Source organism: Eumetopias jubatus, unplaced genomic scaffold (assembly GCF_037043125.1).
Source record: "Eumetopias jubatus isolate StellerSeaLion01/CBP00866 unplaced genomic scaffold, mEumJub1_p1.0 scaffold_10, whole genome shotgun sequence".
Classification (NCBI taxonomy): Eukaryota; Metazoa; Chordata; class Mammalia; order Carnivora; family Otariidae; genus Eumetopias; species Eumetopias jubatus.
In genome coordinates, this window is record NW_028274816.1 from 53265123 (window position 1) to 53282289 (window position 17167).

The window sequence follows — 17167 nt, forward strand, 5'->3', positions numbered from 1 at the left end:
CCAGAGATCTTTCTATTATTGATTTCTTGTTTAGTTCCACTGTGGTCAGAACATTCTCCGTAGGATTTTCATCCTTCAAAATTTATGGAGACTTGTTTTATGGCTCTGCATATGGTCTGTCCTGGTAAATGCTCACTGTGCGGCTGTTGGTGGGTGCAGTGTGCCGTAAATGGCAATTAGGGCCAGGAGGTTGACGGTGTTATTCCAGGATTCTCTGTCCATACTGATTTTCCGTCTGCTTGTTCTATCAATTATTGGGAGAGGGGTGTTGAAATCTCCACCCATAATTGTGGAGAAATCTTTTCAGTTCTAACAGTTTTTGCTTCATGAATTTTGAAGCTCTGTAATTAGGGGCGTAAATGTTTAGGATTGTTATGTTGTTTTGATGAAGTGATCCCTCCGTCATTATATAATGCCTCTCTTTATTCCTGGTAACATGCCTGCTCTGAAGTTACCTTTATTTGATATTAATATAGCCACTCCACCTTGCTTCCTTGCTTGCTTTCAGATTTATTTATTTTAGAGAGAGAGCAAGAGTGTGTGTGTGTGTGTGAGTTGGGGGAGGGCCAGAGAGAGAATCTCAAGCAGACTCCCCACTGAGCAGGGAGCCCAATTCAGGGCTTGATCCCAGGACCCCAGGATCATGACCTGAGCTGAAGGCAGATGCCTAACTGACGGAGCCACCCAGGCACCCTTAAAGTGGGTTTCTTATAGGCAGCATAGACTTAGGCCTTGGAGCAGGGTTTGGCAAACTTTTTCGATATTGGGCCGGATAGTAAATATTTTAGGCTTTGCTGACCACCCAGTCTCTGTCACAACTACTCAGCTCTGCCCGTACTCAGCAGCCAGAGATGATACATATGTGAATGAGTGTGGCTGTGTTCCAATAAAAATTTATTTATGGACACTGACACCAAAATTTGAATTTTATATGTCACATGTCATGAAGTATTGTTCTTCTTTCAGTTTCTTTTTAAACGTTTAAAAATGTGAAAACCATTCTTAGCCTGTGGGCTGTGCAAAAAGACAGCAAGACAGATTTGGCCTGTGGGCCATTTGCCAACCCCAGGCTGAGATCATTTACGTTTAATGCAGTTACTGTTATGGTGGGGTTTAAATCTGTCAACTTGTTACTTGTTTTTAATTTGTCCCATCTCTTTTGGCTCCCTTTTCCAACTCTTTTCTTACCTTCTTTTGGACTTACTGAGATTTTTTAGGATTCTGTTTCATGTCCACTATTGACTTATTAAGCAAACTTTTAAAAAAATTTTTTCTCAATAGTTGCTTGCTCTGGGTTTACAATATGCATCTTTAATTGTTACAAAATACTTTTAAGTAACATGCTACTACTTCACATAAAATGAAGATCCTTAGGGTGCCCGGGTGGCTCAGTCATTAAGCGTCTGCCTTCAGCTCAGGTCATGATCCTGGGGTCCTGGGATGGAGCCCTACGTGGGCTCCCTGCTCTGCGGGAAGCCTGCTTCTCCCTCTCCCACTCCCCCTGCTTGTGGTCCCTCTCTCGCTCTGTCTTTCTGTCAAATAAATAAAATCTTAAAAAAAAGAGTGACGATCCTTCCAGCAGTATTCCGTCTCTCCCATCCTTTGAGCTACTCTTATCATATGTATTACTTCTATTTATCTTTCAAACTGCACAACATATGAGGTTTATATGTGTGTGTGTGTTTGCTTAAGCAGTAAATGTCTTAAATTTTTATTTTTTTTAAGGTTTTATTTATTAGAGAGAGACAGAGCACGAGTCGTGGGGCAGAGGGAGAGGGAAAAGTAGACTCCCCACTGAGCAGGGAGCCCGATGTGGGACTCGATCCCAGGACCCCGGAATCATGACCTGAGCCAAAGGCAGATGCTTAACAACTGAGCCACCCAGGCGCTCCATCACAATAAATGTCTTTTAAAAGAGATTTTTTAGGGGTGCCTGACTGGCTTAGTCAGTGAAGCATGCAACTCTTGATCTCAGGGTTGTGAGTTTGAGCCCCACATGGGTGTAGAGGTTACTTAAAAACAAAATCTTTTTTTAAAAATGTGAAGAGATTTTTTAAATGAGGAGTATGTCTTTTACATTTACCCACACTTCCAATATTTCTGGTGTTCTTCATTGCTTCATGTGCATCCAGATTTCCATTTAGTATTATTTGCCTTTTGCCTGAAGAACTTCCTATAACATTTCTTTCATTTTTTAAAAGAGATTTTATTTTTAAGTAATCTCCACACCCAATGTGAGGCTAGAACCCACAATCCAAGATTGAGAGTCGCACACTCCTCCAGCTGAGCCAGCCAGGCACTGACCACCCCCCCATAATATTTCTTGAAGTGCTGATCTGTTGGCAGTTAATTCTCCCAGCTTTTGTTTGTATGAAAAATTTGCTAGTGTATTTTCTTCTTTGGAGGATCTTTTTGATGGATATAGAATACAAGATTGACAGGTTGTTTTTCCCTTTCAACACATTGTTGCATGGTCTCCTGACTCTCTGACAAGAAGTCTGTTGTCACTCTTATTTTGATCCTTCATGTATGTTTCCTTCCCTTTGGCTGCTATTTTAAGTATTTTATTTTGGGTGTCTGGGTGGCTCAGATGGTTGGGTGTCTGCCTTCGGCTCGGGTCATGATCCCGGGGTCCTGGGATTGAGTCCCGCATTGGGCTCCCTTCTCTTTGAGAGCCTGCTTCTCCCTCTGTTTCTCTCTCTCTCTCTCTCTCCCCCCCTCTGTCTCTCATGAATAAATAAATAAAATCTTAAAAAAAATATATTTTTTTATTTTATTTTTTTAAGATTTTATTTATTTTTTTACAGAGAGTGAGAGTGCACACAAACGGAGAGTGGAAGGCAGTGGGAGGGGGAGAAGCAGGCTTCTCTCGGAGCAGGGAGCCCAATGCGGGGCTCGATCCCAGGACCCTGGGGTTATGACCTGAGCTGAAGACAGACGCTTAACTGACTGAGTCACCCAGGCGCCCCACTTTTTTTTCTTCAAGATTTATTTGAGAGAGAAAGAGAGCACAGGAGGGAGGGGCAGAAGGAGAAGAGAATCTTAAGCAGACTCAGCGCTGAGTGAGGAGCCTGATGTGGGGCTCGATCTCATGACCCTGAGATCACGACTTGAGCCAAAACCAAGTCCGATGCTTACCAGATGGTGCCGCCTAGGCACCCGTTTTATACTTTCTTTTTTCAAGATTTATGTATTTATTTGAGAGAGAAAGAGAGAGTTCTGGCTGCTTTTAAGATATTCTTTAGGGGCCCCTGGGTGGCTCAGTTGGTGAAGCATCTAACTCTTGATTTTTCTCAGGTCATGATCTCAGCGTAGTGGGACTGCCCTGCGTCAGCCGCCACGCTGAGCACAGAGCCTGCTTAATATTCTCTCTCTCCCTCTGCCCACCTCCCAGCTCATGTACTCCCTCTCTAAAAAAGAAAAAAAAAAGATATTCTCCTTATCACTGGTTTTCAGTGATTGATTACAATGTGACTTGATGTGTTTTGTGTGTATGTGTGTTTATCCTACTTCGGTTTTATTGAGCTTCTTAGATCAGCCAGTTTATAATTTTTATCAGATTTGGGAAAGTTTTGACCGTTACTTCTTCAAATACTTTTTTCTGTTATGCTCTTCCTTTTCTCTCCTTATGGGACTCCAATCACATAGGTAAAGACCACTTGATATTCTTCCTCAGGCCACTCAGGCTTTGTGCTCATTTTCAGTCACTTTTCCCCTTCTCTGGCTTCAATGTGGTTAGATTCATTGCTGTCTTCCAATTCTCTGTTCTTTTCTGCTGCAGTTTCTGGTCTATGTAATCCCTTCCAGTAAAATTCCCCATTCAGATGTCATATATTTAATCTCTAGATTTTCTATTTGCTCCTTTTTTATATTTCTCTCTAATTGCGTTCCAGTGTTTCTTTATAGCCTTGAGAATTCTGAATATATCTATAATAGCTATTTAATACCCTCATCTGCTAATTCCATCATTCTGCCAATTCTGGGTCTATTTCAATTGAGTGATTTTTCTCTCACAGTTTCCTGCACCTTTTTTTTTTATTTAAGATTTATTTATTTGAAAGAGAGTGCGTGAGGAGGGGCAGAGGGAGGGGGAGAGAGAAACCTTAGCAGACTCCAAGGTGAGCACAGAGCCTGACGTGAGGCACGATCTCACAACCCTGAGATCAGACCTGAGCTAAAACCAAGAGTCAGACACTTAACAGCTGCGCCATCCAGGCGCCCAATATCTGGTAATTTTTTATTGGATGACAGACATTGTGAAGTTTACATTGTTTACGTTGTTGAATGTATTACTTTAAAGAGTCTTGGACTTTCTCTGACAGGCAGTTAAGTTTCTTGTGGATAATTTTGATTCTTTCCAGGACTGTTTTTCAGCTTTTTGAGAGCAGGTCTGGCGTGGCCTTTATTCTAGGGCTGACTTAACTCTGTAATGTGTTGTCCTTTGGGGTCTTTGCTGAATGTCTCACATATTCAGTGAGATCTCACTACTCTGGCTGGAGAGAGCTCAAAAAATTCCTGGCCCTATGTGAACCTTGGGAATTGTTGTCTTTGTTTGTTTAAGACTTTATTTATTTATTTGACAGAGAGAGAGAGCGAGAGCACAAGCAGACTCCCCACTGAGCAGGGAGCCCAATGTGGGACTTGATCCCCGGTCTCTAGGATCATGACCTGAACTGAAAACAGATGCTTAGCTGACTAAGCCACCCAGGCACCCCAAGTTGTTGTCTTTGAAAGCAGTTCTTCTCTGGTCTCTTGGAGTTTCACCCTATGCATACCCAGATCTATATTCAGCCAAAGGTTCAAAGGGACTCTGTGTAGATTTCTGGAACCCTCTCTCTCTGTGCAGCTCCCTCTTCTTGGATTCTCTGTCCCACAAATTCTAGCCATGTGGGCCTCTTTGATCGCCACTTCTGCAACTCAGTGAGATGGCCAGACTGGGTTTCCCTTCCTGGCACTGAAGTCTATAAATTACATTCAGCCAGACAGCCTGGGCAATGATACATCTCACTTCATTGCTTTGTTTTTTTTCCCCTTCAGGGATTACAGCCCTGTGATGCCTATTGTCCTGTGTCTTTAAATAGTTTTCTATATTCTGTCCAGTTTTCTAGTTGTTCACAGTGGGAGGGTATTTTCGGGATATCTTATTCTCTGATTTCTGGAAGTGGAAGTCTCTGGAAGCAATATTAAACCCAGAGAGTCTGGCCCCAGCATCTGTGCTTGCAGCCTTCTCACAAGTCAGCAGTCGCTGAGCCTTCTAGATGCCGAGGTCATTGAGAGGGACACCACCAACAGGGTGTACGGCCACAGTGGGAGGGTGGCAGGCATGGCTCCAGACTATGGCTCACTCTTTCTACCCATCAGGTGGGCCTTCACCTTGATCATCATCTCCTCCTACACGGCCAACCTGGCCGCCTTCCTCACTGTACAGCGCATGGAGGTGCCCGTGGAGTCAGCCGATGACCTGGCCGACCAGACAAACATTGAGTATGGGACCATCCATGCTGGCTCCACCATGACCTTCTTTCAGGTGGGGCCTTTGACCTTGCCCGGGCTTGGTACCCCCACCACGTATAGCCGCCCAGGGTGGGGCTGGGCAGGGCCTCCTGGCTCAAAGGGATTGATGGTGGCAACAGTCAGGGAGGCTGGGGAGCAGAAGACACACTTGGGGTGTTACTGGGAGTGTTGCTGTCTGGCTGGGGAAAGTGGACTCTCACCCAGGGAATAGAAGGGAACAGATAGAGGATCTGGTGTCATATCAGTGCTAGACAGGCCAAATGGGAGTCATGGAAGCTGCTGGAAGTGTCAGGCCTGGGAGAATGGGCCAGCAGAGAGGAGGGCAAGGCCCTTCAAGGTGAAAGGAGCCTGTTCCTGTGTATTAGGGGGCAGTGGGAAGGAATCAAAAGGAAAACAAGCCTGGCAAGGAGGTTTGGGTGACTGCGTGATAGCAGAGGTCCCAAATGCCAGGATAGGGCTGAGACTAGAACCTGTAAGTGGGGAGGTGGGAATGGTCACTGAGCTGGGGTGACCTATTTAGAGCTGGAAGTTCCCTCTGGGGCAGGTGGGAGTAGACTAATGGTCTGAGGGAGGCTGGGGTTGGGAGGGGGCCCCTGGCTGAAGCACGAAGGAGAAGATGGCTGAATTCCCAGGCCTCCCAGGTGGGTCACGGGCCGGTTTGCAGCTGCGAGACCAGAAAAGTAGGTTTGAGAGATTGCTGAGCCCTGGGGAGGGTCCTATGGGGCACGTAGGGAGAGCAGTGTCTGGATCTCAGATCAAAGAAGGAGGGCAGGGGGTGTCGGAAGCAGTGGCAGGGGGTGATCATCCTGAGCCTAGCCTCCACATGCCTCCCCCTCAAAGCTTGTAGAGGCATTCCCCAGAAGGTTCCTGCTGGGCCTGAAGAAAGTAAACTGTCCTATTTGGCATGGATGCAGGTCTCCCCGACTCAGGCTAGGCCCTGGGTAAATTTGGGGTTGAGCTTCTGCGTATAAGGCCTGGGAATGCTGGGAAGACAGGGCTGGGTGTCAGGCCAAGCCAGGTCCATGGGTGGAAGAGAGGACAGGCTGGAGATAGACCTCCATGGCCCCTTCTTCCCAAGCCTTTGGTCCTCAGGGTCCTCGCTGGGCTGGTGGGCATGTGGATACCTTGGACCTGACCTTGAGCAGTCTGTCTGTCTCGTCCCTCTCTGCGTTTCGCTCTTTCTGTCTCCTTCTGGTCTCCTCACTCGCTCTCTGGTTGAGAGAAACTTCCTGGAGGGCAGGGGACAGGGCTGAGGGGAAAGACCCTCACCTGACTTCCCTTTGTGCCCCCTCTGGCCAGAATTCACGGTACCAGACATACCAGCGTATGTGGAACTACATGCAGTCAAAGCAACCCAGTGTGTTTGTCAAGAGCACGGAAGAAGGCATCGCCCGTGTTCTCAACTCCCGCTACGCCTTCCTGCTCGAGTCCACCATGAACGAGTACCACCGGCGGCTCAACTGCAACCTCACCCAGATCGGGGGCCTCCTCGACACCAAGGGCTACGGCATTGGCATGCCACTGGGTATGGAGCAGTGGGGCTGGGGGGGTCTGGAGGGGGCAGCCAGAACCAGGCCACATGGGCGGGCCGGGGGCTGGGCCAGGCCCTCCCTGTGGCAGGCTGGGTATGTCGTGTGTGTCATGCGCAGCCTCCTGGCTGCATGTCACCATCCTGAACCTCCACACTCGACCTGCAAACACAGGTCTAGCAGCAGTCAGTTCCGGCCCTACGTCGCCGCTGGGAGAACCCAAGGAGACTGGGTACAACCCAGTACTTATGGGCCGTGACACTTGCCACCTTCCCCTTTGGCCTGAGGACTCCTTGAGGGTGAAGACCTGGTTTTATGTGCCTCACGTTCTCTGCATGGCACCCATAGCCTGGCTCAGCGCAGTGCTGAGAATATGGATGATGGACAGAGGGAGGGAGGTCTGAGGGAGGAATGGATGGATCTGCCGGGGAGACTTGGACATGCTTTTCCAGGGCCCAGTGCTGGAAACCCACCAATTTTATCACCAGATCTTGACATCTTGGCTTTTAAATCCATGTCTCTGCTGCTGACTGCCGTGTTAGTTATCTGTTACTGTGTAACAAATTACCTCAAATCTTAGCAGCTTTGGGCTTATCTCAGTGCTGGGCCAGGGAAGTAGTGTAGCCCGGTGCTTTGGGGGCAGGCTCTGGAGTCACACTGACCCGCATTCACATCCCAGCTCCCTCCCTGACTCTGCATGACCCTAGGCAAGAATGCCACCTGCCTCATCCAGAGGATGGGGGTGGTAACACCTGGTAATAACCAGGATCAGGAGAGACTTGAATTAATGTCTGTAAACCAAGGATCTGGCACATAGTGGGTGCCTGATAAATACTAATGCCTCCACTTGCCCATATCCCTGGTTCCTGGCCCCTGGCAGGTGCTTAAGAAGGGTCATAGCGAATGAAGAAATGAGTCCAGGATAGGACATGTGTGGGGTGTTTGGAACCTAAGGGTGGTTTAAGGTGAGGATCCGAGGGTAGGAAGGAGGGGGGGTGGTCAGGGGTTGAGGCCAGGCAGAGGAGATTCATTCACTGAGCAGACTGTCGGATGCCCCGCTGCGTGCCAGGCACAGTGCTGCATGCTGGGATCCCACAGCAGGGAGGCGCCGAGCCCCCAGCCTGCTGCCTTCCACCAGGGGCACAGGCAGTAGGTAGACAATAAACACGCGGGGCTTTATTAAGCGATACCAGGTGGTCACAACTGCTCCGAAGTAAATTCAGGGGATGAGAGTGATGGCGGCGGGGCGGGGGGCTTGGTGCCATTTTAAGGGAAGTTGATCAGAGGAGACCCCTTGAGGCACCATGTGAGTAGAGCCCTGAGTGACCGTGAGGGAAGGAACGTTCCAGGCAGAAGTCCTAAGGTGGGATTGTGTCTGGAGGACTCGAGGAACAGCCCGGAGGCTGGTGTGGCCGGAGCTGCGAGCAGCTGGGGGAGCAGAAGCCCCAGGTGGTGGGGCGAGTGAACACAGGATCTCTAGGCTGAGGGAAGGAGGACCGGGTTCTCTCTGCATCCGGAAGCCACTGGAGAATTTTGAGCACCAGAGAGATGAGATCTAGAACTCTGTTTCTGAAGTTGTCCCTCTGGCTGCTGTGTTAGGAAGAGCCTGGGTGGGTGGTGAGGAGAGCTGCAGGGAGGGGACCGTGACAAATGTGACATGCGGTGTAGTGGGGGCTTGGCCCAGGGTGGTCGCAGGGGAGGTCAAGGCAAGTGGTGGTCAGACTCGAAGGTGGACAGAGGACCCGGGGATGTGGTGGAGGCAGGAGGAAGGCGCCATGCTGAGGGCACGGTGGGGGTTTGGGTGGGCAGCGCTCCAGGGCCCCAATGGCCAGTCCATCCCTTGTGTGTCTGGTCCAGGCTCCCCATTCCGGGATGAGATTACGTTGGCCATCCTGCAGCTTCAGGAGAACAACCGGCTGGAGATCCTGAAGCGCAAGTGGTGGGAGGGGGGCCGGTGCCCCAAGGAGGAGGATCATCGCGCTAAAGGTCAGCCACCCCACACACCGCGCCATTCCCGAAGCCCCCTGCAGCCCCCATGCCCACACAGCCCCGACCCCGTGGCTCTCCCCCTGCACCCCCAGGTTTGGGCATGGAGAACATTGGTGGCATTTTTGTCGTGCTCATCTGTGGCCTCATCATTGCTGTCTTTGTGGCGGTCATGGAATTCATTTGGTCCACGCGGAGGTCGGCGGAGTCCGAAGAGGTGAGGGGGTTGGTGAAGGGGGTGGGGGAGAACTGGGGTGCCCGCAGTGGAGGGGCGTGGAGATTGTGGCCTCGGTAGCCCTCCTGGAGGAATGTCAGAGGCAGCGAGGAGCTGGGAGTGGGGAGGGCACAGGACCTGAGAGACCCCCCCCTGGGGTGGAACCATAGGGGGTTCAAGAGGAGGTGGGTGCAGACAGAAGGGAGAAGGGAGCCAAGTGTGAGGAAGGCCAGAGGAGGAAAAGCAGCAGCGACAGAGGTGAGGGTGAAGGGGAAAGGAGGAGAGAGGATGGGGGGAGGGGCAGGGGGTGAAGCAAGGAGAAATGAGAGGTGGGTGGGGCTGGAAGATGACAGGCTGGTCTCAGCTGCTGCCCAGTGACACTCCTCCATTCTCAGCCCCGTGGCTGGCCCTGTGAGCTCCACCTCCGCTCCCCCCAAGCCCCCAGCCCCTCCCCCTCCTCACCTGGGCTGATGACCTTGCTTCCACCTAGAGGAGTCTGAGGAGAGCATGCAGGCCTCTCCACATCTGCTTTCTCCCCAAGCCGGTCAGTTACTCCCGGCTGAGGCGCCCTCCCCTGTGCCCCCATCTCCTCTCCTGCCCTCCCAAGGACATCCCTCCCCCCATCGGCAGTTTCCTCCTCTGTGCTGGATCAGGGCTGTCCGCATACAAATGTGCTGTCATCTCCCCCATCTTCCAGAATTATCTCTTGATCCCGCTTCCCCTCCCAGACACCACTCCACTTCTCCCCTAACCTTACAACCTGGAAAGAGTATGTCTCCCTGCTGCTTCAGTTCCCCCTCTGCATTCACTCTTGAAGGAATGCCCGTCCAGCTGTCGTCCCCAGCCCCGCATTGAAGCCACTCGACCCCAGCGACCCACGTCCCAGACTGCCCAGGTTTCAGGCCTCACCATATGTGAGGTGGCAGTAGGCTTCAGCACAGCTGATCACTGTCCTCAAAACCCTCTCTTCAGGGCTCACGCCTCACTTTTCCCCTTCCTCTGCAGCCAGTCCTTTGTCAAGGGGCTCTCGGGCTCCTTCCTGGACCCTTTTCTGGCTTTCTCCAGCCCCTTGGGGATCCCATCCAGCCAAATGGTTTGTGGGGCCACCGATGTGCTATATGACCTGCATTATTTATTACCATATAACACCCTAAAATTTAGCAGCTTCAAACAGCACACTTACATCAGTTTACAGTTTCTATGGGTCAGAAATCTGGGAACAGCTTAGCTGGGTGGTTCTGGCTACCAGGGTCGCTAGGGAGGTCATGGTCATGCCGTTGGCCGAAGGCTTGCCTGGGGCCAGAGGGTCTGCTTCCAAGGTGGCGTACCATCTCCAGATGCACTTGCAGGATTTTGATTTATGGTGACTAAGTGATGACACAGAGAGGCCAGTGCTATTGAAAGGAGATTTGTATCACTTACGCTTCCCAGGAGGGCTCATGCCACACGGCACCGGGCCGCAGGGGAAGCACCGGGCTTTGTCGGGAGCTGGAGCTGGGGGAAAGCCTAGGCCTCGGACCTCACTGGGGTTTCTGCACGAAAAGGCAGGGCTGGCAGGGAAAGCAGCTCAGAATTGGCCAGTGTGGCTAATGTTGATGGGCTCTGGGCTAGAGGGGTGGTCTCTAGTGGTATGGACCTGGTCCTGGGTGATTCAGGGCAGCTGGGCATGAGAGTTAGGTTAAGTGAGTGGGGAGGGGAGAGGTATTGGGATTGGCTGGTTTGTATATGAAAGGTGGGCTCCCAGCCCTTTGCTCTCCCTGAGAATTGTCTAGCTCTGGGAGGGCCAGTTTCTCCCTGGCCAGCAAGGTTCTTTTTTTTTCTTTTTTTAAAGATTTTATTTATTTATTTGAGACAGAGAATGAGGGAGAGAGAGCACATGAGAGGGGGGAGGGTCAGAGGGAGAAGCAGACTCCCTGCTGAGCGGGGAGCCCGATGCGGGACTCGATCCAGGGACTCCAGGATCATGACCTGAGCCGAAGACAGTCGCTTAACCAACTGAGCCACCCAGGCGCCCTGGCCAGCAAGGTTCTTAAGATGTCAGAACATCCTGAGGTAGAGTAAAGAACAGGAGGAACACACACTCCCCTGGCAGTTGACGGGAGGCCTCCAGCCCTCACACAGGGACCTTCTCCATAGGGCTGCTTGGGTGTCCTCACACCGTGGCAGCTGACTTCCCCCAGAGAGAGTGATCCAAGGGCGAACCCAGCAGAGGTCAAAACATCAGCTGACTAGTCAGCTGACTAGCTGTATTCTGAGGGTCACACAGCAGCCCCAATACAAAGGCAGAGGGGACTACAGGGGGGGCGGGAACACTGGACGGCAGGACCCTGGAGGCCGCCTGCCTTAACCCCCGCAGGCGCCTCCCTCACAGGGACCTCTCCCCAGACCCAAGCTTTGTACACTCAGCCCCATACTCCACACCTCCCCGTGGATGTCTGACAGATAACCCACGGAACATCACGTGGCCAATGCAGAGCTCCTGCCCATGCACCAGACACCACCATCATTCCATTGCTCAGGCCAAGATGGGATTACCCTTCACTCTCCCCTCGCTCTCAGCCAGTCCTGTTGGCTCCACCTTCAAAACATACCCAGAATCCAGCCCCTTCTCACCTGCTTGGCCACTGCCACTCGGCTTGCCCTTGGCCTCCCTAGTCTGTTCTCAACACAGTGGAAGTACCACAGTCCTCAAAGCTCCCCAGTGCCCCCCACCTGATTGGGAATAAAAGCCAAAGCCTTACAGCAGTCTTGGGGCCTCATTGCTCCTCTGACCTCCTCTTCCTCTGTTCCCCTGAGTCCCCCATTCCAGCCCCCCTGCCCTGCTGGTGGTTCCCCCCACCCCCCAGCACCTCTGTCCGGCTCAGGCATTTGCCTGCTCTCCACCCAGGCTCCAGGGCTCACCCAGCACTGCCTTTCAGTCGCAGTGAAGCTCCTCTTCGCCATGAGTGTTCCCTGACGTCCCTACTCCAGATGCAGCGTCACCCCACCTCTCTTCCCGATTTTATTTTTCTCCAAAGCACTCATCACCAGCTAACCTGCTACCTACATTTACAACTTTGTTATTTATTTATTTTTGTCTCTGCACGCTGGAAATCAACTTCCATGAGGGCAGGGACTTCCGTCTGTTTTGTTCTCTGCATACAGCAGGCGCTCAGTAAATGTCTTGCAATCATGGTAGCATGAATGAGAGGCAGAAGATGGAAGACAAGCAGGAGGTAGTCAGACTGGGGAGTGATAAGAGAGGGAAAGAGAGGAGCCTAGATAGGAGGTAAGGGCGGACTCGGGGAGAACCCCGGAGAACGGAAGGGGAGAGAGAAGCGGAAACACAGGAGTGGAGAGGCTAGGCCGAGAGGTGAGACAGGCAGAGCCCGGGAAGAGCCGAGGCTGAGAGAGGAACGGAGAGGAGGAGTGGAGCTGGGGGAGGCCGGGAGGGGAGAGAAGACGCAGAAGCCGGGCGAGGGGGCGGCGGCGAGGAGGGCGCTCTCCTCGCGGGTCGGCCGGTGACCACCGCGCCCCGCCCTGCGCCGCCCACAGGTGTCGGTGTGCCAGGAGATGCTGCAGGAGCTGCGGCACGCGGTGTCTTGCCGCAAGACGTCGCGTTCCCGCCGGCGCCGGCGCCCGGGCGGCCCGAGCCGGGCCCTGCTGTCGCTGCGCGCGGTCCGCGAGATGCGCCTCAGCAACGGCAAGCTCTACTCGGCCGGCGCGGGCGGGGATTCGGGCGGCGCGCACGGGGGCCCCCAGCGCCTCCTGGACGACCCCGGGCCGCCCGGCGGGGCCCGGCCCTCCGCCCCCACGCCCTGCACCCACGTGCGCGTCTGCCAGGAGTGCCGGCGCATCCAGGCGCTGCGGGCGTCCGGGGCCGGCGCGCCCCCGCGTGGCCTGGGCGCCCCCGCCGAAGCCACCAGTCCGCCCCGGCCGCGGCCCGGCCCCGCGGGCCCCCGCGAGCTGGCCGAGCACGAGTGACCACGGGCGGAGCCGGGCTGGCGGCCGGACTGATGGCAGGGACGGGGCCCGCCCCAGGCCCGGGCCGCCCCCGCTTCCCTAGTGGACAAGGGACGGGACTTGTGCCCCCGGTGCGCCGGACGCCGCGATTTTGCCTTCGGCTCACCGTGAAGTCCGAGGCCCGGCTCCGGAGCCTGCCTGCGCCCCCTAGTGGACTCATCAGAGGGTGCCGCGGACCCTGCACTCCGCCCCCGACTGCGGACAAGAGCGCAGGAACCGAGGACTTCAGGGGGCCCGGGATTGCGGGGCCGTTCCAGAAGCGGAAAGCAGTCCGCGAGGAGAGCCCCAACCTGGGACTGCTCAGGCTCCCCAAGACTTGACACAGCCCTCCCCACTTCTGGAGGAGGGGAGGGCCTCTGGGCAGATGGGTGTCCCTTGGCGCCCCTCAACTCTTCTCTTTCTCTCTTTTTTTTGGGGAGAAACCTCGGAATTTCTATGAGACCCCCCCAGGGAGGAGGTCAGTTGGGCCCCCATCCCTCCCCCTGCCACACCCCAGTCCCTGTTGGAATAAAAAAAAGAACAAAATCCCAAAACTGGGGATACCTGGGTCTCATTTCCTGGGGGTGTGAGGGCATGAAAGGGTCGGGCTCCCCAGAGAGTCTGCTGAGAAACACACGGGATGGTCACTCCTGACTCTCTCCACCCTTGGGCCCTGCCCTCAGGCAGCAGGTCAGCCCGGGTCCTGGCAGCTGGCTCCTCTCACTGACCTTCTCTCAGGACAGAGGGAGACTGTGACAGGGACCCTGAGACAGATGGAGAAAGATGCAGGGATCTGGAGAGGCGGAGACACCAGGGAACAGAGACACAGAAAGACAGAAACCAGATGGGGTTGGGGGGAGGGGAGGGTGAGTGAACTGCTTAGTGTGGCGGTGCCTGGGGCGGCCACACCTTGACAAGTGTGTGCTGGGGCCAGGGTGATTTGGTGACTTTTTAATTGTGGGCATGTGTGTGTATGTGCGCCCGTGAGGCCGTCTTCAACTCTGTGAGTGTGACCCCGTGTTTCTGCTGAAAGTGTGCCTCCCCAGCCCCCAAGAGAGGAAGTGGGAAATCCCAGTGCGGGGGGGGGGGGGTGGTGGCTGCAGGGCTGGTTGAGCAGGGATAGGGGTGGGTCTGCTTTCTGTCCCCGCCTCCCCCCCCCCCCGCCCCGCTGGAGGTTTCCACTGGAAACTGCAGCTGAGAAAGGACGAGTGAAGGTCACACAGCAAGAGCCATAACGAGGCCGAGTAGAAGGGGGAGACAGAGATGGGGAGAGAGAGGAAGAGATGGCGCAGGGGTGGGGGAGAGACTAGGAGGGGCCCGAGGGGGACGGGGAGAGGCAGAGGGAGACGCCGTGATTAGGTGAGATGGAATGGAGAAGGGGACAAGAGACTGAGACAGGCAGGGAGACAGATGAAGCAGGGAAGTTAAGAGACCCCGGGCAATTGGGGCTGAGAGAAGCAGAGATCGAGGTGCGACAGAGGCAGCCTAGAGATAGGAAGCCAAAGAAAACTAGATGGAGAGGGGAGGGGGGGGAGCGTTGAGGAATGCCAGAAAGAGTGGGACCGGGCTGGGAGACGGGAGGCTGGGCCCTCCCCTCGGGCAGGCTGCCGGAACCCAGGAGCTGTCCGTTCAGCACTGGCCTGATGGGGACTGGCGCGCCCTGCCCTGTCTCCCTTGCGGGGCCGGCCTGCCTTCGCGGTGCTTGGGCGGGCCACATCCAGGAGACCCCGCCTGGTACACAGCACCCCCAGTCTCCACCCGGCCCCTTCTGTGTCTCTGGCTCTTGCTGTGTGTGTGCCCCTCGAGGATAGGTGTGGGGGGGCGAGCTTGTCTCAGGGTCTCTGTTGTCCCCACATCTATTGCACAGACTTTAATCAATGTCTCTGCCCTTGGGCCGGACTCTCAGTCTGTTGAGGTGACTAGAATATGATTGCAGACATTTCTGGTCTCTCCAACTCTCTGTCCCCATACCATGCAGCTGATCTATGAGGTCTCTCCCCATTTCCGGGTCTCCCCACCCCTCCCTGTTTCTGCTCCAAGTATCTCCCTGGTCTTTATCTCTGAGTCTCCCAGTTTGTCAAATGTGTCTCTCTCTGGCTCTCTATGTCCCTGTGGCTCTCTCTCCCCTTCACCGAGTAATTCTGTTGCTTCCCCCCATCTGTTTTCTCATCTGTCTTTGCTCGTCTCTCTGTCTTTGTCAGTCTGTTTGTATCTGCCTCTACCTGGTTCTGAACTGTGTCCATTTCTCCTCCTGAGTCTCTCCTTATGTCTCTCTCACCGAGCTCCCCTGTCCCCGTCCATCCCTGTGACCTTCCTAAGTCTTCCCTCCTCCCCCCCAACTTCCGCAGAGCCTCGCGCTGGGAGCACGGTGCACAGTCATCAGTCTCTCCAGGCTCATGTTGAGGAGGGAGTGCATAAAGGGGGACATAAGCCTGTATCCGGGGTGTCGTGTGGGGGGTCGAGGTCTCCCCCAGCCAAACTGGAGAACAGGGAGAGAGAGAGCCTAAATCTCCTAGGATCCAAACACCTTTAGGCATCTCTGTCCCCCCAGCCCCCTTGCCCGTGGTCCAGGCCCATCCCTGCCAGAAACAGACAAGGTGTGTGGGGGGAGAGAAAATATGTTGACAGATCCTCCCCGCAACACACACACCCCCAGGAAGGGGGCAGAATTGCAGAGGGGATCTGGGGGCCAACCACCTGGGCTAGAAGATGTGGCTCCCCCCCTCCCTTCCCCAGTCTCCATGGAGACAGGCCAGGTCTGCAGGCCCAGCCTCCTTTGCTGCATATTCGGCCTCCCTATTACCATGGCAACAAGGGACAGCAGGGAGGGATGGGTATGGGTCAGAGTACAGGATTGGGCCAAGGCTCTGGGTGCTGGGGAAAGCCAGGGAAGCTGACTGCCTGCCCCCCTTTACTCCTGGGTCCTGTCTCCTTGTCCATGTTTGTCTCTCTTCAGCTTTGAATCTCTGTCTCCTCTCTGTTTATCTTTTGTGTGTGTGTGTGTGTGTGTGTGTGTGTCCTTCTGGCTTTTAGCCTTTCCCATATTTCCCTAATCAGGCCCTTAACCTTCACCACCCACCCCCCATGCGCACCAGGCTCACTCTGTGCCCCTTGCCTGTGTCCCCCCCACGCCTCCACTCCCACAGGTGGGGAGAATACCCACATTCTGAGGAAGCTACAGGGACAGGCTTTCACTTGCCCTCTGCCCTTTCTATAATCCCCAGGGGAAGTCTGAGGTGTTCCTCAGCAAAGAGTGGGGGTGAGAGACTGTGACTGCTCAGGCTTCGATGGGTGGTGGATGGGGTGTGGTGTGTATGTGGCGGGCCTGGGGTGTGCATGGCATGTGGGTGGGGGCACTGGGGCGTGTTTGCAGGTGCAGCAAAGTGTCTAGCACTGCAATACGTGATGTGTGCAGTGTGGGAAGTGTGGGGGACAGTGTTGTGAGATCTGTTTCTGTGAATTATTGTTCTGTGCGTTAGTGTGCGTGCACCTTTTTGTCTGTCATTCACAATTAGTGATGCTTTGGCAATTGTGCCCTGTGGACTTCTACTCCCTGGGGAGGAGTGTGTGTGGTTATGTGTGTGCTGTTGTGTGACTGCAGCAGGGACCACAAAGGCTCATGGGGTGTGTGAGGGAGTGTGAGGCCTGTGCGTGTGTGATGGTGCCTAGTGTGAATATGCGTTGGTCTGTGGGTTTACGGGCTGCATGGTTGTGGGTCTCTCTGTGAAATGGTACAAGGCCAGGTGCGGTGGAGTGTGTGATGTGCATGTCTGTGATGTGGTGTTCGTAGGGTGTGAGCCAGTCTACATGGCCCTTTATGATAGCAATTGTAATTCTGTTGTGGTGTGTGGGGGGGTGCCTTTTACTTCTACATGCTGGTGAATCTCGGGTTATGTGATGGGGTAGTGTAGTATGTGTGTGAGGATCCACGCTGGTGTGTTCT

The 17167-nt window shown here is 54.1% G+C and overlaps 1 protein-coding gene across 1 annotated transcript in view; it reads left to right on the forward strand.

The window, feature by feature from the left end:
• The window catches only part of GRIK5 (glutamate ionotropic receptor kainate type subunit 5), a 51342-nt gene extending 38136 nt beyond the window's left edge, over positions 1-13206 (forward strand). Inside the window, exons 16-20 of the mRNA XM_028088106.2 lie at positions 5362-5527; positions 6814-7039; positions 8901-9029; positions 9125-9246; positions 12778-13206. Of these exons, the coding sequence (XP_027943907.1) occupies positions 5362-5527; positions 6814-7039; positions 8901-9029; positions 9125-9246; positions 12778-13206 (1072 nt within the window). The remainder of the gene's footprint in view (positions 1-5361; positions 5528-6813; positions 7040-8900; positions 9030-9124; positions 9247-12777) is intronic.
• Positions 13207-17167: the final 3961 nt, after the last annotated feature.